A 21,543-nucleotide genomic window follows, 5' to 3' on the forward strand; every position below is an offset into this window, starting at 1 on the left:
TCAAATATTTATGCAATTAAAATGTGATTAATTTTGATTGATTAATTACAAAGCCTCTAATTAGATTAATATTTTTAATCGAGTCCCGGCCCTAGTAAAAATATCTCCTTTTCCCTCCACAGCATTTATTGCACAGATCACACACAAAGATGTAATATGCCATGTTTTTATTTGAGGGAATACAGATGTATAAGAGGAAATAAACTCCTTTTTATGCTCTGTTTCTTTGTGGTTTTCACGCAGTGATCTGGTACGAACAGATGGACGCTCTCTTCAGTCCACAGTCGGCGGCTGTCCACCAGCTCTCATCTGCAGAAAAGGTGGGATCAGGATTGTAGAAGACAAGTCACCCTAAATTAACACACGGTACCAGTGGCTCTCCAAGGCCTGACTGGTTACTGGTATTTCTGAAATGAAAAGTGTGCTAATGGAACAGGAACAAAAAAAGTATGTCTAAGCAGTTCAACTGTCCAAAGATTCTTTCATACAGGTTGACGTTTTATCTTATCAAAGTTCAGTGATGTAACACTGCGGTTGTCTGAACTTCACTGTATCAGTAACCTTTGAATTAACAGTGTGGTTATTGGGTTCTTTTTTTTTTTTTGTAAGTCACAAAGGCTAGATCTAGTTCAATCACCTGAGCGTGTTAATGTGTAGTGTATTCTTACCCATCTTGAACATCTCCACACAGACCGGTTTATCCGTGTGAATGTTGGGGTGACCTGGCATCCAGTCGCTGTAGCGCCACTCAGACCCGTCTACCCATGATGGCTGCTGGTTCTGAGGTGTGCAACGCCAACACGCATAGTATATGAAGAATGTGCACACATAATAAGCTTAGCTCTTGTTGAAAGTGACAGTTTGAAGAAGTTTTCAAATATTTTACGTAAACAGTTTTTTTCAGATTTTGCTTTTTCTTTCTGTCCTTGTTCAGTGACAGTAAAACAGATGGAACATTTTAAAAATAGAAGTTCAATGGTCAATGTTATACCAAGGTAGGAATAACACTATCTGTCCCGTTGATAACATATCTGATGACACTCCTTGGCCTCTGATGAGCCAAGAGCACTTTCATTAAAATGGCAATGATGAGATCGTTTTCCCCCCACGTCACACTAAAAGGGGGAAAAGAACTTGCCTGGACCCTGCCTCCCAGCCAGGTCAGGACAGGGTGGCTCTCGCCACCCTTTGTCACCAGGTGGACCAGACGGGATTGCAGATCGGCAGTTGTAACAGATGCAAGCTCAGCATTTGGGGCGAGAGATCTGCACAGGGCCTGAGATAAATGACAGAAAAGTTTTGAGATTTAGATTCAATCTGTAAAGCTACAAACATTGAATGTGTGGAGATCTTTGACCTAAAACACATTAGGTGACATGGATTCACCCATGTCACTCAGAATCACTGTCTATAGTTGCAATGCAAGTTGCAGATGCAACGTTTTTCATGCGTCTAACCTGTGCATCTTGGAAGGCCAGCAGCGCAGGGATGAATTCGTAGCAGTTTCCGTTGATGACCTCTCCCTTACATGCCACTGTCTTTGCCTGGAGTCCGGGGGCGGAGGGTTCAGTTCCCTGCCTGAAACCATCTGGGATAGTCTTAATGGGTTCTGTACCTTGCCTGAAACCTTCTGGGATAGTCCTAATGGGTTCTGTACCCTGTCGGAAACCTTCTGGGATAGTCCTAATGGGTTCTGTACCCTGCCTGAAACCTTCTGGGATAGTCCTAATGGGTTCTGTACCCTGCCTGAAACCTTCTGGGATAGTCCTAATGGGTTCTGTACCTTGCCTGAAACCTTCTGGGATAGTCCTAATGGGTTCTGTACCTTGCCTGAAACCTTCTGGGATAGTCCTAATGGGTTCTGTACCCTGTCGGAAACCTTCTGGGATAGTCCTAATGGGTTCTGTACCCTGCCTGAAACCTTCTGGGATAGTCCTAATGGGTTCTGTACCCTGTCGGAAACCTTCTGGGATAGTCCTAATGGGTTCTGTACCCTGCCTGAAACCATCTGGGATAGTCCTAATGGGTTTGGTTTCCTGTTTAAAACCATCTTGAAGATGAGGAGCAGAGGGTTCATCTACTCTGACCCAACCACCAGCGTTCTTCAGGGCTGGAACATCAACAGGGACTGGAAAACCAAATGGAAGGTGACAATAGATTATACAGGCGGGTTTAGGTAGAGTGAGGCGCTATAGAGTACATTAAAAAAGGAGATTCACAATAGCAGGATGTTGAAGTTGAGTGAGTTAACTATATTTACCAACTCATTGTGTCAGCATTTAAGTAACCTAGGAATAGTATTTCCCTTGATGGCTTCCTCACCCTGATCTGTCAGCCAGTGTCTTCTCTCCATCTGACCAAATCCCTTTCCTGGAGAAGGGTGCATAAAAGCTAGAGGAGGAAATGTAGATTTTAAAAATAAAAATGGTTGAAGTATTTCTTTCTTGATTGAGTTTGATTGGTAAGTATATATTACTTACCCACTCTCCTGCTCATCTCACTGATGTGTTTCCGCACTAGGCCAGTGTTGAGGTCAACAAGGAAATTCCTGGCGGGCTCAGTACCTTGACGGTAGCCGTCCGGAATGGGTTGGCGGATGTCGGAGTGCTCAGTGCCCTGTTGAAAGCCATTAGGGAGCTGGTAGGTTGAAGATGTCTTCTGAACACGTCTAAGGACTGCAATTGGGACCGCTTGGAGGCCTGTGAAGGGTATTTTATACATTTGCTTATTAACTTTGCCTAGGAGGCTATGTTTTGTTACTGGGGGGTAGTATATCCTCCAAATAGATCAAAGGAAATATGTTACAGGAAGACAGAAAACAAACTTATTTTTACATCATCTGCAAATTAAAGCATTCACGATAAATGCTGGCACATGAATGAATCATCTTTACACTGCATGTATCAAACAACCATACAATAGAAAATTTTACCTGACAACGTCAGGAACAACAGCAGTAACTTGAACATCCTGTAAACGTCAGAACAAACCAAGCAGATTAAAACTGCTGCTTGATTATTTTCACTTTATACTGTCAGTTCTTGTGCTGCTTACCTGAGACGGCAGAGATGAAAATGTGAGAAGAGAAAAGGCGCTCCTTTAATACCTCCCTGTCTCAGTCATAAACCAAGGATAATAACAATAAATAAGATTATTGATTAACATGTCCCATAGATTGATGGTGTTACTGGACGCACTTTGCCCTAAAGGGCAAATGGTTTAAACATAACAGCAGCACAAACTTGTACATACTGTAAGCGCCACAATATACAGTCATTTAAAACTATTTTCACTTCCTTGTGCTTTATAAAGAACAAAAACTTAGTCAGTTACGGTGCTGCTCACCAAAGGGCAGAAATGAACCCCTGCAAACAATCTCAAGTCCCATTGATACATAACTGTTTTAATCATCAGGCCCAGATAATAACTGTAAACGCTCATAATTCTCCCATATTGAGGCTGTTACTGGATGCACTTTGGATGCAGCGTTGGCACAAAATGCCAACAGCTGCCTATAAAATGCAGTTTACCTTGATGTCATATTATACTGTACCCGTACAGTCGATGTACACATCCTGTTTTCATGCTTTTGTAAATATGTTGAAGGTGAACGACCCTTGGTTTAATAGAGTGAATGGCGTGGTTGTTTGTGGAAGGGGGGTGGGTTAAATAGTCAAGGGGTTGTAGGACAAACCTCAGGGCCCCTAATCCCAATTCAAAATAAAATCATGTTCAAATTTGTATATACCTTATTATGAATTATTCACCAATGTGCAAGTCTGAAGATACAAAAGGCTCCACCAGATGATGAATTTACCATCAACAAAAGATACTATTTTAATAAAAGAGTGTAGTTGTACATGTAAACTGTTAAACCCGTTCCTATCTGCGCCGTGTTTTTAAACATAAACAAATATCAAGGTTGCGTGTGGCATCTGATTTATGTTTCTTCTCTCTCCGTTTGGCACGTTACAAGAAAATCCGGTTGAAAATCTGGTTGTTTGTTTAATTTCATAACGCGCTCCACTGCGGGGCGGATCAACCACTTCGGCGAAAGTCCTCAACGGTGAAAAAAACAACCTCCGCTCCGCCGGCTGACGCTGTTGTTCAAAACGAGCGAGAAAACTCACATAAACCCTGATTGGGAAACGTTTAGCCAGCACATGGATAACCAAGAGGTCAATGGGTCAAGGAAGTTTTTTTATTGATAGCTGCATCACGCTAGCGTTTCAGAAAAACACTACTGGGCAGGAAGATTGTCAGTATAGCTTTCAAAATAAGAGTCATAAACACTCCTGATGATGAATTATGAAAAATGACCAGTAGCTGTTAATAAGGTCTTTTATTTCCTCCTGTTGGTGGTGGTGGGATTTCGAGTTGCAACCTTCTTTCACAGGCCTTTATTTTGACAGTCCTGAAAGGAAGTTGTTGTAAAGCCGACTCACGCCGTTTTCCTTGCCCGCGAATAGATCGGGATCCCCAACGTCGGCTGATTACTAAATCCAGGTGGGCAGTCCGATCGCAGCTGATAGGGTCACCCTGCTTTTAGTTCTGTGGACATTTATCACAGGCCACTCCACGTACTCATTGGGGATCCCGGACAACAGTCTCCCGCCGTCTGTTACCGGTTATGCAACCAACGTGACAGTGACAGAGTGACTCCTCACAGCTAAAGCAAGCTAGCTCGGCTAGCTAGCTCCGTGTAGCTAAGTCGGACAACTTTGGGCTTCTGTCCCGTTGGGAAGCGGAGAGCTCGACCGAGGTGGACCGCGCCCGCGCTTTCAACCTCCCCGCGTGTACTTCAAATGGCTTTCGTGACGGCGTTGCGAAGACTGTCTCTCGCCGGGTTACGGGAATGTTCGCGGAGGACGGCGGCGGTGACTTCGGGAGCCCGGCTGACCGGTCGGAGGAGCTTCACCGGCGGCACGCAGCCTCTGAGGTAACGTCAGGTGGCCTACCTGAGACTACTGGTCAAAACACAGGCATTTATACATGAGACGTTATTCTGTGAGTTACAGGCACCGAACCATTGTGAAACCGGGTCCCTTTGACTTTAGGAACACACTCACACACCCGCAGGTGAAGACGGAGTTTCCTTCATCCGTGCACTTTCTACGTTAATACTAATACTACTAAACACGTGTGTAAGAAACGACAATTAAACGCAATAGATGTTGGTCTCTGTCAGCAGGTCACAACAAAACGGAAGTGACGTTAGTTTTGAGAAACAGGCGTGACGTTTTGTGGAAGTAATATAGAAAAACAGCCCAAATCAACAAAAACACCCGAAGATATCGATCTGTACAAAAATATGTCACGGTTGGCTTAGTGTTTATTTTTTTAAATATAAAATGTGACAATTGTGTGACAACGTGTGTGTGTGCGCGCCTTACAAAAGCCACTGAGTGGCAGTTTGTCACGTTATCATCTTATCCTTGGATGAGGCCTAAAGGCCGAGTTTGAAGAGATCCATCCTTCAGGTCCAAGGTTTTGTCCACTGGCTCGGCTCCCCAGGGCCAAACAACTTGTTGAATTGCGCAATGCCCTGCCGCTAGACCTTGAACTGGTTAACACTGTCCCTGTGCGCCCAGTCAGGCTTGTTTCTTTCATCCAAAAGGTCATGGGGTGCAGTAGAATGTTTGCAGCTTGTTAACTCACTCCTTTTTTTTCTGCAAGCGGATTACACAGGACCAATGTGTAATCCGCTCGAAAGGAATTGTCACTTCATGTCCTGATACTTTATAGATTGTTATTGAGTTCAATATTAAAGCTATAGATGGCAAACCATTTGATGTATAAATAAAATCGGGGTAAAACAGGAATATGCTGTACTTCAATTGATTTAACTGGTTTTAATGACCATTTGCACATTTCTGTTCTACAAATACCCCCCACTCCTACAAAACAATGTTGGTTCCCCTCTAAAGAGACCAATACATGATGTCTCATTCAGGACTCACTGTTCCTTCTTTCTGGCTCTGTGCTATCGCTCGTGTTAAATGTTCTGTACGATGGTTTCAAAGTTCATAGGAATCACTCACTTTAATTCCGGGTTAAAACCCAAGCTGCTGCAGCCTCTCGCTGTGGTATGAATTTCCGGACGCTGGCATCTTATTGAACCCTAATTTTATTTTTACTTAAAGTCAGGTTTTAGGAGCACAGGAAGCCAGTTGCTAATCCAGATCTTCTGGCTGCTCCCTGGATTAGAACAAACTGCTGGGTACCAATTCTAACATCTGTAATCCAGGCAAATCACCCTAATGCCTTCATTGGAGTTGCTTCGGTGGAATTACTGTAAACTGCGTCATTCACACATTCCATGTGGTATCAGGATATAATGTCCTATTACTATATAGGGGCTTACAGACTAAGTGGATGAAGAATGTTTTTCCTCAGCCTGTACAACGGACAAATGTTGCATAATACAACATCACTAAATAACGCAGAACACCACTGTTAGGCTTTGTTTAATGCTGTTTTAAACCCCTATTTAAAGAGTCCCTAACATCAAGTTTAATTCTTTGATTCTTTTTTTGATGCATCATGAGCTTATTTATGTGGTCATCCAGCTGGGTTGGAAATGGCCAAATTGACTCGTTCACAGCTGGAGAAGTCATTGTGAAAAGATGAGACTAAAAGAATTTTATAGAGTGATGGACCACAGACTCTCTGAACTCTCCTCTTTGTGGGAGTGTGGACTTTATTTCTTCGGTCTCAGTGTAGTGAGGAGCTCTGGCCACTGGAGGGAGTGAGTGAATCAGCAATCCAAGCGGCTCTCCAATTTGTGTATGTGTTTTAGAAAAGGGTCGACTAAACTGTTTTTTTTGTTTTTTTTGTTTGTCAGGTCCGACAACAAGGTGGCGGTGAACTTCATCAACCGAGACGGGGAGCAGATCACAGTGAAGGGGTCGCCTGGAGACTCGCTGCTGGATATTGTCATCAATGAAGACCTCGACTTTGATGGCTTTGGTGTGTAAGCGCACACGCGTTGCTGTTTTCGATGTGGGAAATAGTAACTTTGCGGGCAACTTTTGCCATCAATTTAAAAAGAAAAATGGCAGCATTCACAAAATGTTGGGGGCACTTTTAAGAAAATTGTAATTTGTGCGTAAAGTGTTTTGATTTGGAAGTGAAATATAAATAATATGGCTTTATTTTAGCTTTTTAAAGTTTTAGTATGTGTGCTCTACCCTTCCATACAAACCAGAAACCCACTCAAACTTCACTGTATTGTGCTGAACTTTTGTGACCCAGACATAAAATATTGGCGTGTGGTTATTTTGCCGTTTTATTGATATACAGTAACAGTGAGAATCGTGGCGATGAACTAGCTGTGTGCAACTGAGCTAATTCTCATCCAGCAGATGAAGTAAGTTTGTGTTTGGTTTCAGGGGCGTGCGAGGGAACTTTGGCGTGCTCCACGTGTCATCTAATCTTCGACGAGGAGACCTACAAGAGCCTGGGCCCGGTCACAGATGAGGAGATGGACATGCTCGACTTAGCGTACGGCCTCACTGACACGTAAGGATCGAACATGTGCTGATAGAAATAATGAGATTTGACGATGCAATTTTGGACAACGCATGTCAAGTGTATTTTTAATAGGGCGGTTTAACAAACTGCACAATAATGCAGATAGGATTGTTATATTGGGCGTGATGACATTACTAAGAGTTCATTGCTGAGCGACAAAGGAGCCATTGTATCGACATCATTTCTTTCCCTCTTGCTTTTAAAGCTGCTCAATCCTCTATTTTGTTGGTCAAAGAAAGGCCTTTTTATAGTGATAACAGAATGAACCTCATGAGCTGATCTTTTTCTGCTGCCCCCAAGTGGTCAAATCAGTGATTGCATATAAGAGGCCATAGAAGGCAGTTCATTTCCTCCCTCGCCACTTGAAAGCTTGTAAGGAAGCTGTTCTAATGTAGACACTGAGAAAATGTCAGTCTGTTACAGCTCTGACCAGGCTGCAGCAGAGTGTGTGAGATTATTGGCTGACTCTCCCACTTACAATGACGAGAACTACCATCTATAGAGAAGAGATGGAGTTTTAAAGTTACCTGAAATTAGAACAAAAAATAATTCAAGCTGCAACTATTTTATTAACCTTGCATCCTAGGAAACCTATGTACCTTTTCTAACTATGAATATTTGCCACACTAATTAAATTGATTTTTGTTAGGCACATCGACCAACTACACTTTGCTATTGTAACGATATGTTTACGATAGTGTAGCATGTGAGGCAAGGCTATCAGGTTTACATACGTAATATTAAAAAACAAAACATGACTGACTTCATGTTTTTCCGACACATTATACTAGTGGTGTCCACACTTTTTGGGCATATTAGGGTCTCATGGTTGTCGTAGGGATGGGGCAGGGCTTCTCTTAGTTTAAATGAACAGAAAACGAGCTGCTTGAAAGCCGCCTACAATAAAGGGAGGACTTTCTACCTTCTCTCCCCACAGATCTCGCCTGGGTTGCCAGATCTGTCTGACAAAGTCTCTGGAGGGCGTGGTGGCCCGGGTCCCCGAGAGCGTCGCCGACATCCGACAGAGCAAAGACGGATCGTCTTAGGAGCGCTGTACGTAGACACTGGTTGTGCCCGGCTAGAGCCTGAGGGTGTGTGCACAGGGACGATGGCGGGTGTGGATCTGTCGACACTGGTGTATCTGCTGGACTGCCGCAGTATGTTCCCACCTTTTTTAAAATAAAGTCACAGACAGAATATGGGATTTGGACGCACAAATGAAGACGTTCTTTTTTTATAGAAAAGTAAAACTGCAAAGAATTAGAGAGCTGCTGTAGTGTGAGTAATTGCAAGAGGAACCAATGACACCTCTTCATTATAGATGATCCCCCCCAATTTGAAGTCTTGTCCATTTTTAATCACTTTTAGTAATCACTATGGCTGACACTTTTCATTTTTCTAACATAGTTATTGAACTTTCACACTGCAACCTAAATCTATGCCTCTAGTTTGGGGCTGTGCCTTGCGGTTGTCTCTCTCTGTGCAAATGAGTCCTATTCACTGAACCAGGAAAAGGTAAACAGCTTATTGCAGCCTGCGACTGAAACAGTTCTCGATGCCTTGGCGCTTGTGGTGATGCTGACACCCCCCCTACCCCCTATATTATTTTACTCTACACATATGTATACCTCTACTATTGATTGTTTGATCAGATCCTCCATGTAACCATATAATTCCATGCTGTGATTGTACATGGCTAGAACACACATGTATAGAGTGGAAAATTATGTAATAAAACCACCTTTCTAACGGAGTGTTGCCAAAATCCTCCATATCTCTAATTCTGTTCATGAATGTTTTTAAATTATTCACTTTCCTTGGTTGACAACCAGAATGTCTGTATGGTTGTTGTATGACACACATCAGCTCTGCTTCACATTTGCTGAGTGTCATTATCGCTGAAGGCCAATTACGAGGAACAACGTGTTTCAGTGTGTGGCGGAATAGAGCGGGGGCGGGGGGGGGGGTCCTGGATCTGAAACTTGGTCATAAAGTTTAAGGTCATTGAATAGCAGGTTGAAAGATAAAATGATGTAGTTTAGCAGGTCAAATGCGAGAAACCGTGTTCATCAATGTCTGTTGATGTAGGGCAAAGGTATTTTGACTTAATGTCAGCTTTGTCAAATAATTAGACAAAAAAAGTAAGCAACTTTTAAAGTGCCCTGTTATTTATGAAATAACCAAGTGATATTTCTGACCTAACAAATATACTTAATAATTGTGACAGGAAAATACATTAATATATATAAAATATTTTAAATCTGAGTTTAAACGATCACTGAACTAACGATAGATGAACTAGCCTTTAACTATAACCATGCCAACGGAGGTCACATTTTTTGTAGCAATGCTATTCTTAATGAACGATCAGTTATCAATTAGTTACACTAGTATTCTACTGAAAAAATGGAAACCTAATTTGATTTGGATTTAGTGTCAGACCCATATCTCCAGCACTCCCCCAGTGAACTGGAGGAGTGCTTCCCAAAATGTGCTCTTCATCCTTTTGAGTAAATAACAAGCCTTATAGAAAACACATTTTCCTGAAAGCAGAAAAAAAGTGAGCTTTATGTATCCATAAGCCTACAGTCAGGTCACAGAAACACCAAGACAACACTTCCAGGACACAAACATACCATGTACACAAGATTAAACATGTGGAAACAAAAACATGCAGAACAGTAGGCTGAACATAGTTCAGAGTATTGGATGTGTCATAAGCACAATGCCACGAAGAGGCATTACTTTGGGCCCACGCTCAGGTGCCACACTGACACACAGTGCCAGGAGGCCGGAGAGCAGGCGCTTCTTCACTACTCACAAAAGGTTCTCATCAACGGCACGTGTTATTGTACCACCTCTCACTCTTGGTACAATGTGACACGTTGGACAGGAAAGGAACCGGTGGGCTTTATGGGGCTGGCTTGTGATGAGCTCACATCGCCGGCGACCACTTTGAACTCGCATTACACTTTGGGCTCTACCTGAAGAATAACGCATACATTCAGAATATGTATACATGTTACACAGAGAAGTGCATCCTACATGGGTCTTTCTACTTTAGGACCATCCCAGCATGCAATGGGTCACGGGCAGGTCACACTGAACATGTCCGTGTGTAATTAATAACACAAGGACATGTCAGCACGGGCCTGTAAGTGCTCGGGTAGCTTCCTGCGTGGATCGTTTCAGGTTCTATGAAAATCTTGTCTTCTTTTAAAGGCAAAAACAACTCAAATAAATTTGCAAATACTTCAGGTAGAGTGTGACAGACATTCAAAATGGCCACCGTGGTTTATGGGACTGACCCGAATATAAAACCCTCCAAATGAAATCTGGTTGGGGCCCAGCCGTTCAATATCAATAAAACAATGGGTTAGTTAACGACGTAATAAAAGAGGCAACAAAAAGCCCCAAAATGATCTGACCCCAACCTCGCCAAGAGAAAACAAGACTAGTATACTTCTGTTTTTAAAGTGGCATTTAACCAGCAAACCAGAACATATTTCTCACAGGATTTAATCGGGGTTCCTGGAGCAAATAAGCTAGCTTCAAACCCAAAAGAGGAAATAAAGAAGTTGTGATACCTAAACATAGGCAGAAAAAAACTCCTTCCGTTCCATTAACATACCTGAAATAATTGTCTCAAGCAATTTCCACAAGATTAAAAGCTGGAGCATCTCGATTGGAACACTGTTGCCCTACATGGGGTGTGTTACATGGATGTACTGTATATAACATCAGCGACTTAGTTAATGATACAATTTGTATCAAACAAGGTTCTTCTCTGTCTAACAAGGATTCCGCCGGGATCTGCCACAGACCGCCAGTCTGTTAAATATATTTACAATACACACGTTGATTTACTGATGTCCAGATGTTCTCTGTCTGTAGCAGATACCAGAGTTGACCCAAAATAAAAGGGCCAGAGAGAGAGAGAGAGAGAGAGAGAGAGAAAAAGAGAGAGAGAAAGATGTCCCTTACTAAAACTAAGGTACACACGACAGGGTCACCCATCTCTACAGCTACAACTCTGACCAAAATACTGACGTCATCTCAAATAAGATGACCGTCTTTCAGACACCAACTTGAACCAACATGGCAAAAGCCCCACACGGCTTCACAACACAGATTCATATGATACACACACCTGGGCCAAATGGTAGTTTTGAAACTTGAAATTCGCCACATAACAAATGAAGAACAATCTATCAGAGAAAATATGCCTGTGACTCTTTTTCTTATTAGTTATGAAGAAGAAAATCCCATCCATCTGGCACCAAACACATGAAAAGGAAATATTTTCAAATCCTGCTTTGGCGTAGCTTATGTTACAATGTGGGTGCACATGACGTCAGACTCCAGTGATAAAGCAGGTGGAGATGTTTGAATGATCCTTCATTTCAGTCATTATGATGTAAGAACTCTACTGTCATTTGCTTGTAACACAAAAAGATGCACCTTTTGAATTTGAGGCATAACAAGTCCTGTGTGACAGAAATAACGTTACAGCATAAATAAAAAAAGACTAACTGGGCCGGTCTGAGACAATCTTCACAAGTGGCACAGAAGGACTCGCTCCCCCTACACTGCAGCCGTCGCAGCGTCGTGACCAGCGCTGGGGCGGGATTATCTTCAGCATTGTATATCCTTTAAACGTATGCGTTGTCTGAGCAACGTCGTGACAAAAGAAGAAAAAGGTCTTTTCAAAGACGAGCCAAAAGCACGGCGCGGTTTCATATCCAACCATGCAAATCTACCATGCTTTCAAGTGCTACAGATGCAAAACCTCCCCCGATGCAAACCACTATGTCCTCTCGAGACTACATGACGGCTGCCGATTTCTACTTTCCTCCCTTCTTCAGTATCCTGTTTGGGCTTTCTCTGAAAGTATGGCAGCTGCCAGCTGCTGGGGGTCCGTGATGTGGGGGCTCCTGGCCATCACGCGGCTCACCAGCTCCGGGGGGAAGATATTACACAGGTTGACGTACACTTTCTCCCTCATGTCCACGTAGCGGCTGTGCGCAGGGGATTCGGAGTGCTGCGCCATGTAAGAGGGCGCCGCGTGGAGAGCGGCGTGGGACGCGTACGGCGGCGGGAGAGGAGCACCGGACGGGTGAGGCGGGTGAGGGGAGCGGGCTCGGGGCGGCGGGTGGTTTAAGTAATGCGCCGAGGACGGGTGGAGAGCTGGGTGGGAGGAGTGGTGCTGGCCGTAGCCGTCCTGCGCCCAGGGCGGGGCGTGCCAGGACGCCTGGCGCGTGTCCGGCAGACTCTGATAGGCGGACGGCTCGTACTGGGACGGCGGCAGCGCAGGCTGTCGGTAGTACGTGTCCCACCCGGGCGACGCCTTCGGGCGGTGGTGGTGGTGGTGCTGCGTGGACAGGTGCTCGTACAGGTGCGAGTCGGACACGCTCTCCCGGCGCGTCGGGGCCAGGCAGCGGCCCAGAGGAGACCCGGGGGGGCGCGGGTTGGACTGGGGCAGCGAGTGGTAATCGCCGGGGCAGCTGGAGCGCGCGGCCAGCGGCTGGTGCTGGAGGTGCGGGGGCAGCGGGTAGAGAGGCTGCTTCGGGGGAGGCTGATCGCGAGCGCAGGTCTGTCCGCGCGCCGCGCTCAGGTGGTAGCCGTGCGCCGCGTGCTGCATGCTCGAGTAGTCGGCGGGGTGAAGGCCACACAGCTCGTGGTTGGGCGCCGCGCGGTGGGGATACAGCCGGCTGTGGGGGTTGGCAAAATGGAGGCCGTCGTCCAGCGAGGTTTCCGGGGGGCAGCCGGCACACGGCCTCTCGTACGAGTCGCAGCTGCTGCTCTCGCTGCCACACTCGGAGCCCGCCGAGCCCATGGAGCCGAGCCGCAGGTCCGTGTCGTGGGGGAAGCGGCACTCCGGGCTCCGTCTGGAGGAGAGGCTCAGGCCCGAGTAGGCCCGCCTCACCGAGTAGTAGCTCAGGTCGGGGGACTCACAGTGAGGGTAAAGGTCGTGGCTGGGGGCCGGTAGACTCTGGGGAGTCACTGTTCTGGACTGCTGGTCCGGGGGAAGGCTGAAAGTAGATAAGGGGTCTCCTGGGGCCGAGGACATGCTCATGCCCCCACTGCCCCCACTGCTGCTGCTGTTCTTCTGGCTTTCCGCCCTCCCTTTGGCCAGCTTCTCCTCGGCATCACCGTACGACAGGGCTCGGATGCTGGGGTCCGACTGCCTTTTCTGGGCGCCCTTTTTCGCCTCAAAGCTGCCAGCTGGCACGCTGTGGCTCTTCACCAAGCCGGTGTCCCCCTGGTTCTTTGTGGTGACGCAGGTCTTGGCACTGGCACGCAGCTCATCGGCCACAGCTTGCTGAGGCTGAGCACCTCTTTCTGGGTGGTAGTACTTACACTTGTGGCCGTAGGTGCACTTCTTTCCTGGAGGCAAAAGGGTATCTGCTTCATTACATGATTTGCACAAACTTGATGCAAAACAAATCAACGTGTCACCTGCACAACATGCTGTTATGAAAAAAAAAATGTATTGTGTTTCAGTGTGTCTGCACGTATGCAATTAGAGGAAATGTGTGCATAGTTCTCACCGTATGGGCAAGGCTGTTTCTTCTGCTCGGGCATGACCGGTCTTTTCCTCAGGAAGTTATCTAAGCTGGGGCCATGACGACCTAGCGGGTCATCTGGTGGCATGAATCTGGAAGGACAAGCAGGTTTTATGGCCTTTAGGTTAAGGATGGCGCAAGTAGACAGGATGAAATAAACTTTCTGTTTCTTGGTGGTGACGCAGGTCTTGGATATCTGCACCGAGAGAAAATGTCAGCCTCTGTTAAACCAAGTGCCAAATGGGATAGCTGGGGGAAAGATGTGAAAGGTTACCAGGTGTACCAGCAAACTGTTTTTTTGGTTGTTTTTGTTGTTCTTTACATCCACTCACTTGTCATTGACAAAGGAATACATGAGCAGCCGCTCATCGATGAACTTCTTCCACTCAGGCTTCTCGTTAGCCAGGTCTCGGTAGTTGTCATTGGAGACGATGATGCCGTCTGACTCGTAGGCCAGCTTGACGATGAAGCGGTCGTCATAGCAAACCACGCGCCGACCTTGGACACGCCGCGAAGGAGTGAAGACCAGGATCTTTTCCTTCTCTAGGCGACGCAGGATCTCCTGATCTATGTAGGGAGGGGCGGAAGGTTTAGAAAAATGCTGCGCGAGGATTATCTCCAAACATCGATCGACTAATCGATTGATCGATAGCCCGCGTCTCGCACTGACCTGTTATCGGGGCGTCAGGGCGCGACTGCTCTTTCCTCCAAGCTGGCACAAACACTGTGACGTCACGATGACCTCGCTCTAGGAACCAATCCACAGCCAGCTGGATGCCCTGGCAGGAAAACACTTCCTTGTTGCCATGGCTACCGGAAGCAGAATGAAGACCATAGCAAATGAGTTAAATGATTTGGGGAATTGAAGGTTATTCAGCACATTTTCTATGAGCCTATCAATCAATACACTTTAATTACTTTACAATGATTTGTCATATGTCTTCTTTTTTTTAATACCATGACCATCATCTGCTCACCTCATGGCTACATTGCTGCCATCCACCACGATCGGGCGCAGGTTGTCCTGGTCACTCACAGAGTCTGACGGACAGGGCGAGTCCGACCTCTGGCTGTCCAGCAGATCAGAGTAGCCACAAGAGGAGGACGAGGAGGACGAGGAGGACGTGGACGAGGTAGAGGCCAGCGACCCGGCCGGCTGCTCGCTGTCCGACTTGGTGCCCAGCTTGACCAGCTCTCCCAGAATGTCATTGATGAGGGTGTCAGGGCCAAGCTTGGAGAGCACCAGGCGCACCGTGTCCTCCGAGTAGCCCAGCTTCAGGGCAAACTCCAGCTTTGCCTGGTACTCCTTACTGCCGGGCTCGGGCGCCGGCTCTGAGGAGGAGGAATTGGGGGGAGGCTCTGGGGGGCGCTTGCATGGCGAGCCGGATGACGGCTCGTGCTCAAGCTCCGATGAGGACTCAGACGGAAGCTCAGGAGGACCCTCAGTGCCCAAGTCCACACATGGGGTCCTGCAAAGGGGCTGGTGTGCATTCTTACTGGGAGTTAACCCTCCCTCTCCTCCGCCCGGGTCGGGGTCGGCAGCGAGGGGGGCGCTGGGAGCCGGCGGCGGTTCACACTCTTGCGCCACAGCGGGAGGAGGGGAATCGGCGGTGTTGCCGGAGTGCTCCCCCTGCTCCTCCATAGCGGGGGGCCCGTCAGAGCCGCCAGCCTGCCGGTTGAACCCCGCTACATGAAGATACTCCAAATCCAGCCCCAGGTCGAGGATGTGGCCCGCTCCCGCCTCCACATGGTCCTTCTGGCCCATGGAGCCGTCCCAGACATCCAGCACACAGGCCTGACTGCTGCCCTCTTACAAAGCTGGAATCATGGGGGCCTAAAAGGAAGAGACAGAGAGCAGACTGTATCACTTTGAAAGCCTTTTGTGTCACTTGATCTACACTGGGGAAGTGTTTGAGATGGACAATACCAGGTCATTTAGTGAAACTAATATTAGCGTAAACACTGTAACTCTGATGTTGTGAATCCGCCCGGGCAGTTGGGGACGCCGCTGAAGCACAAACTGGCTGACACAAAGAGCCGACGGGGGCCTCTCACCCTAATTAATGGACTCCCGCGTTTTTTCCCCCCCCCCCTCAGTCTTGACCCAGTGTGTTATTAAAGGCCCACTCCCCAGCACGTTAATCTGAGGGGGAACAGAGGGTGAACTGTTTAAAAAAGGGCAGCGAGCCGTTGGGGACGGGGGCAGACGGACCCCTCCCCCTCACATTCTACCTGGTAATTAAGGTCTAGATGCTTCTCCCCACGGCGCTGGTGGAGTCACTCATTAAAACACAGAGGGGCTCTTAGGCCATTGAGCCAATCAACAAGGATCTGATTGGTGTCAAAGGTTCGGCACGTTGGAAAGTTTATCGGAGGTTAGGAAACGGATACGTTACCAAACCTGGTGTCCTCTGCAATGAGTACATGAAACACTTAAAAAGGGATACAATCTGTGGTGTGGTGGTGGAGGTATTTCCCCAGAGAAACGTTTCCTTTTCCGGGAGGACCATCAAAGCAAATGGAGACGTAGATGTGCAGTTGGACGTTGCCTGAAGCACTTCTTCACTCAAACATCCACGCGATCCAATGTGATCAGAACAAAACAGATGACGGAAGGGAAAGTGACTTAAAGATGGGGGCCTGGGGGCGGGGGGTGGAAGGGTGAGTGGGCCTTTTATGAAAAGGGGCTGCTTAGCAACGCCGCCGAGCTACTGTTGCCAAGCTACAGCTGTTGAAAGCATTCTCCCCTCCAAATGCCAAGACACAGGCTGCGGCGTTCAGTTGGCGGGCCTTGCACACACACACACACACAACAAAAAGACGTGGGGGAGGGAGGGGCTTAAGTGTGCCTCACTGGCTGGCAACCCATCCCGCCACCAAGTAGCAACAATAGACCTGCGCGAGTGATGAGGACTGGGACATCATCAACAATGATGGCGTCCATGCACACGAGCGTCTGGCTCGTACTGCTGTGGGACTATTGAACATTTCATACTCAACTCTGTGATGGTCACAGACACACACACACACACACACACACAGATCCAAAACATCTCATCATGCAGGATACAAGATACTGGAGTAGATCAAGCACCAAGTTTTAAAAAACTGTCAAGTTTTGTCAAACCAGTATCTAAATGTCTGGTAGGTTTTACATTTCTATCTTATTTAATCATATAGCACTTGATTTATATTTCAGATTGTTTAATTTTGCACACAAAAAAAACATTTGAGATGTGTATCTTGGTTAGATGGAGAAAAAAAAAGTAAATGTTAATATTCCTCAACGTGAGGGAAAGACAAATGGCTCGTGTAGGCTGCAACTGATAACAACTGATGTTTTGTCAATAAAATACCAGGAAACATGGAAAGATAAACTTCTAGAAAATCATTGAATAAAACACCTTGTTTGGTTATCCTGAACCATCACGATAACCAAATCTCATTTCAGGCTTTTTTTTTTTTACATTCTGTACAAATATGATAATAATCCTGATGTTTTAGCTTCTTGGCGGCAGGGATCTGATTCAAGCCCGATGAATGTGTAATCTGACTAATAAAGATTTTAAAAGTCTTCGGGTGTGGTCCCAGCTCCACCAAATTATGCATCATGGGCATTGTGGGACACCTGGAACGGGCTTAAAGTGTTAACGGACTCATCGCGTCATCCCCAGACCTCCGGGCTGAGTGGGTGCATCTTTCAAACATCAGCGGCCCGCTCCCACACACAGCAGCTCTGCTGGCTTTGATGGAGGCAGTAATGAATATGTAACACAGTCCTTACAGCGCTTTGTATGTGGGAGCTTTGTGTAAAAAGTGTGTGTGTGTGTGTGTGTGTGTGTGCGCTGCGGGTGAGACGGGGGGGTGAAGGGTTTTGGATTGGAGGAGGAGAGGAGAGTGGGGCGGAGGCGGTTGTCTGGCGGGTATGTTGCTGCATGAATGATACTATGGACAAAGTTATTGTAAAAAAGAAAAAAAAAAAAGGGAGGGGGGGGGGGGGGGGGCAATAAGTCGTTGCAGCTAGACGGCGCGCTGGGCTTTCCCTGCCGGCAGCAGGGCAACAGATGTCTGCTGAGAGGTACTCGCAACAGTGTCTCCCTTTCTCTGACACACACACACACAGACACACACAAACACACACACACCCCCCCCAGAACATCTCTTGCTCTATTTTGCTTCCTCAAGCCTCATGGGACCCAGATAAGAAAAAAAAAACACATATCAAGTTTCATATCAACACAGATCACACTGTTAGAAACTGAAGCAACTGCAGTGGCAGTGCCACAGCTGCAGACTGAAGCAGGTGCCTCTCTTTGCCATGAAGTCAACAGCCATGAAGAACCACTGTGATGTGGTGGTTGAACTGGGGGCCCCCGTGGTACACACGGTTCAAACGCACACTACATCGTCTTCTAGCTCGCACTATTTCACGTCCAAAAACCAGCATCTGAGAGAGAGCAGTCTCCTGGTTATTTTGAACTTCTCAATACCCGGTAATTTAAGTCACGTCAGTTAAGTATTTAGGGAGGTCAAGTGTTTTAAAATGCTGTAGCCCTGCAACCGGTCCTGCATGGAGCCCTGTTGTAGCTAGGGGCCTCCACATAATCTCATTGGCCCCAATGCCAAAAACAAAGAAGCTAAAAAGCAAAGATGCCGATGGGATGACACACTTACCAGGCCTTAAAAGATCAACGAACGATGGGGGAAGGGAAGTTGATCAGCTCATTTCCACACCTTTAAACCCATGAAAGCCGGCACAAACCCTAAAGTTCCCACAGCAGCCACATCCGAAGCGGACGCTCGTCCTCTGCAGGTTACAGCACAGCATCCAACTCCAGACAAACGCCTCCGTCCTCCCGCTGCCCTCCAGAGCGCTCTGTTTATTGGATTTTTTTTTTTCCTCCACACTGAAGCAGGCGCGTTGGACAATGAGTGGCAGAACAGATGGAGCAACAATGTCTGCCAATCCCTCGTTTAGAGTGGCTGCTCCTCCACCAATCGGAGAGCAGCGGCCTCACAATGAATAGGCGCAGGGGCGAGGGGGATGAGGGGGGAGGGGGGGGCAGAGCAGGAGGGGGGAGTGGCTGCGGGCAAATGCTTGCAACACCCGGTTTCCCCAAGGCACGCGTACTCAACGTGCACCGGCAGAGACACACACGCAAACACACACACAACTCTCCTCGGCCTGAAAGGGCTTCCCCTGTGTGGCCGATGAATCAACGAGGGGGGGCGTCTGAACAATGGAGCTGCACAATGGGAGGCCGGGGAGGGCAGCTGCAGTGTGAGCGCTGATGCCATTACGGCCCGGGGCAGCAATGGGGAACACCTGGCTACAGAGCACCACAGTCACTCTCCGCTCTTTTGTCTGGGCCTTCGGTGGTGGTGTTGGTGGTTGCGTTGGATGGGTGGTGGCGGTGGGGATGGGCGGTTGGGGGGGGGGGTTCCTAACAGAAAGGAAAAAAATCCGTGGCTGGCTGACAGACTGGCGTGGCCTTTAAGAGAGTGCAGGGGGAAAGAGGAGAGTCCCCATGAAAGGGGAGAAAGGGACGAGTGTGGGGGGGGCGGAGATCAAAATGTTTTATATCCAAACGAGGAAGAGGAGGGGAGCTGCTCTTCATTGTTACGGCACACTTAGGGCAGATGACTCGGAAGTGCTAACCTTTGCCGATTCGGTCTTTGACGCAAATACCAAGACAAAGACACGTCCAGGTTAAACAATATGTTTTTCTACATCGGTGTCATGATGCAAATCCGTATATTCAAATTCAAAAGTTTTTACCAGGCACATATGTGCTTTACAGCCAACTAAATATTGGAGCCGTCTCGGTGTCTAGGAATTTATGTTCAAATGAAAGCAAGCTGTACTCACTAACTAGCCGCTGAGTGGAAATGGGCTTCACATCTATAATCTTGTAGGGTGTTTTTTTTATTTTTATAAAAAAGGAGGCCTGAATGTCCATAAAGCAGAAGTCTGAGTAAATGGAAGGGGAAGTTTTGTGCGGATGAAAGAGCAAATGCACATCAGTGTTTTCATTGATGTTGCTTGTCGGCAAAGAGATCATATTAGACATGTTGCAGATGAATTAATCTGAATTACTAAAATATTCTCCAGCTGCAAAACAGCATCTTTGCCAAAAGAATAATTCATTTAGTCAGGGGTTTTTGTGCGTTTTAGTTTGAGTTGGCTCCGCTCAGCCGAAAGCAGCAGCCTGATTGAATAAGAATGTGGTGAGTCCACGTTGGCCAGAGAGATAAGGCCGATGAGGGAGAGACCCCCCCCCCCCCCACACACACACACACACACACAGACAGAAGAACACTATGTTGACCATCTGTCCTGACAGACAGGTGTATGTGTGCTGCTCCAGGAAACTGCAGCAGCAGCAGAATGATCATTTTGAACAAACTTCGGGCTTAGTGGCAAAGGCGAATATGAGGAAGAAATACATTCTTACGTGACTTTTTAAAACTGCTCACCAAACAAAAAATATCTCAGTTGACCATTACTTAAACAGTTGCAGACCACTTTTGTAACATTAACAAACATGGCAGTGTAAAACAAATACTTAGTATTTGCATGTTCAATCCATAGGTTTAGCTAATAGAAGGAGACCCTCTGCCCTCGTGACCTCTCCACCCGTCCACTGACCCCACTGACCCCTTCCTTTCACCCAAGCACTGACAACTCCTCCAAACAGCCAGTTCACATTAAGTTAGGATGTTATGACGGAGCCTTTGTGTAAAGCCCGAACACACCCGTGCTGCGGCTCGCAAACCAACCACATGACAATAAAAGGTTCTAAAGGACCATTCATAATAGAAGAGCCTCAATCCCCAGTGAACTAACGTTAGTTATATTGTGGACGTTAGGGAGCGCGCACAGACGCGCGCACGGTCACCGCAAACCTTCCCCGTCACGACCTCCCTGCGGCTTCCAGCCACGGCAACCTGCGGCTTCTCCCGCTAACGGACTCCGCTCGGCCAGAGGCTTGGACGCGGTACTCACCCGGCGAGGGGCTCGCCAATGGAGCCGCACGGTTGTCTCGGTGGAGAAATGAACGAATGTTTTCATCACATTTTGGCGACGCGAGAAAAAAAAACATCCGGCGCGATATGCAGCGTGACCTAACTAAACCGCGTCAAGTGACGGAGGGCAGCGAGGCGGCTTCCGCTCTCACCGGGTTTCAGAATAAAAGCACTATTGGCCTCTTTCACGTGTTTTAGGTGTAGCATAGGACTTGGAAGTTAAATACACATAACCTTGCAATATATTTCCTATTTGGTCGCCAGTCTCTCATACAGTTTAACATTTAAGGCTCGATTCCCTGTTAAGAGGAAAATATGTAGTGATGTATCAATGCAGGCTTTACCAAAACAATATCCTTGGAAGTGACGTGAGAAGGGCCGTGAAGTAGAACGGCGCCATCTTGTGGATGAAATAAAT

General features: G+C 47.0%; 3 protein-coding genes across 4 annotated transcripts; 1 reads left to right on the top strand and 2 right to left on the bottom strand.

Annotated features, from left to right (window-relative positions):
• Nucleotides 1-152: 152 nt before the first annotated feature.
• LOC119213902 (uncharacterized) lies at nt 153-2,970 on the bottom strand. Its single transcript, XM_037465160.2, has 7 exons — nt 2,933-2,970; nt 2,481-2,699; nt 2,323-2,391; nt 1,458-2,128; nt 1,139-1,276; nt 669-780; nt 153-309 (listed from the first exon to the last, which is right to left on the bottom strand). The coding sequence occupies exons 1-7, from the start codon at nt 2,967-2,969 to the stop codon at nt 236-238; spliced, it is 1,320 nt and encodes a 439-aa protein (XP_037321057.2). The 5' UTR covers nt 2,970; the 3' UTR covers nt 153-235.
• A 1,438-nt stretch (nt 2,971-4,408) lies between these two features.
• On the top strand, nt 4,409-9,286 carry fdx1 (ferredoxin 1). Its single transcript, XM_037465556.2, has 4 exons — nt 4,409-4,939; nt 6,845-6,969; nt 7,392-7,521; nt 8,471-9,286. The coding sequence occupies exons 1-4, from the start codon at nt 4,806-4,808 to the stop codon at nt 8,577-8,579; spliced, it is 498 nt and encodes a 165-aa protein (XP_037321453.2). The 5' UTR covers nt 4,409-4,805; the 3' UTR covers nt 8,580-9,286.
• Nucleotides 9,287-10,579: 1,293 nt separating this feature from the next.
• Nucleotides 10,580-21,286, bottom strand: LOC119213365 (probable ribonuclease ZC3H12C). Of its 2 annotated transcripts, none has more exons than XM_037464649.2 (6): nt 21,106-21,286; nt 15,077-15,933; nt 14,770-14,909; nt 14,432-14,666; nt 14,085-14,191; nt 10,580-13,920 (listed from the first exon to the last, which is right to left on the bottom strand). In XM_037464649.2, the coding sequence occupies exons 2-6, from the start codon at nt 15,862-15,864 to the stop codon at nt 12,395-12,397; spliced, it is 2,796 nt and encodes a 931-aa protein (XP_037320546.2). In that variant the 5' UTR covers nt 15,865-15,933; nt 21,106-21,286; the 3' UTR covers nt 10,580-12,394. The 2 variants fall into 2 exon arrangements, with proteins under 2 accessions (XP_037320546.2, XP_037320630.2); XM_037464733.2 differs by lacking the exon at nt 21,106-21,286 and adding an exon at nt 18,774-19,084.
• Between the last annotated feature and the right edge of the window lie 257 nt (nt 21,287-21,543).

The sequence above is a fragment of the Pungitius pungitius genome, chromosome 3 (assembly GCF_949316345.1).
Source record: "Pungitius pungitius chromosome 3, fPunPun2.1, whole genome shotgun sequence".
Taxonomy (NCBI): Eukaryota; Metazoa; Chordata; class Actinopteri; order Perciformes; family Gasterosteidae; genus Pungitius; species Pungitius pungitius.

What these genes read in the sequence shown, in the direction of transcription:
- LOC119213902 (XM_037465160.2), bottom strand. Translation starts at nt 2,969, where the DNA reads ATGTTCAAGTTACTGCTGTTGTTCCTGACGTTGTCAG. An exon ending in TGGCCTTCCAAGATGCACAG is followed by an intron (nt 1,277 to 1,457) that starts GTTAGACGCATG and finishes CATTTATCTCAG; the next exon opens with GCCCTGTGCAGATCTCTCGC. An exon ending in TGTGGAGATGTTCAAGATGG is followed by an intron (nt 310 to 668) that starts GTAAGAATACAC and finishes CCTTTTCTGCAG; the next exon opens with ATGAGAGCTGGTGGACAGCC.
- fdx1 (XM_037465556.2), top strand. Translation starts at nt 4,806, where the DNA reads ATGGCTTTCGTGACGGCGTTGCGAAGACTGTCTCTCGCCGGGTTACGG. An exon ending in GGCGGCACGCAGCCTCTGAG is followed by an intron (nt 4,940 to 6,844) that starts GTAACGTCAGGT and finishes TTTGTTTGTCAG; the next exon opens with GTCCGACAACAAGGTGGCGG. An exon ending in GCGTACGGCCTCACTGACAC is followed by an intron (nt 7,522 to 8,470) that starts GTAAGGATCGAA and finishes CTCTCCCCACAG; the next exon opens with ATCTCGCCTGGGTTGCCAGA.
- LOC119213365 (XM_037464649.2), bottom strand. Translation starts at nt 15,864, where the DNA reads ATGGGCCAGAAGGACCATGTGGAGGCGGGAGCGGGCCACATCCTCGAC. An exon ending in TATTCCTTTGTCAATGACAA is followed by an intron (nt 14,192 to 14,431) that starts GTGAGTGGATGT and finishes TTGTCCTTCCAG; the next exon opens with ATTCATGCCACCAGATGACC. An exon ending in GAAACAGCCTTGCCCATACG is followed by an intron (nt 13,921 to 14,084) that starts GTGAGAACTATG and finishes TTTTGCCTCCAG; the next exon opens with GAAAGAAGTGCACCTACGGC.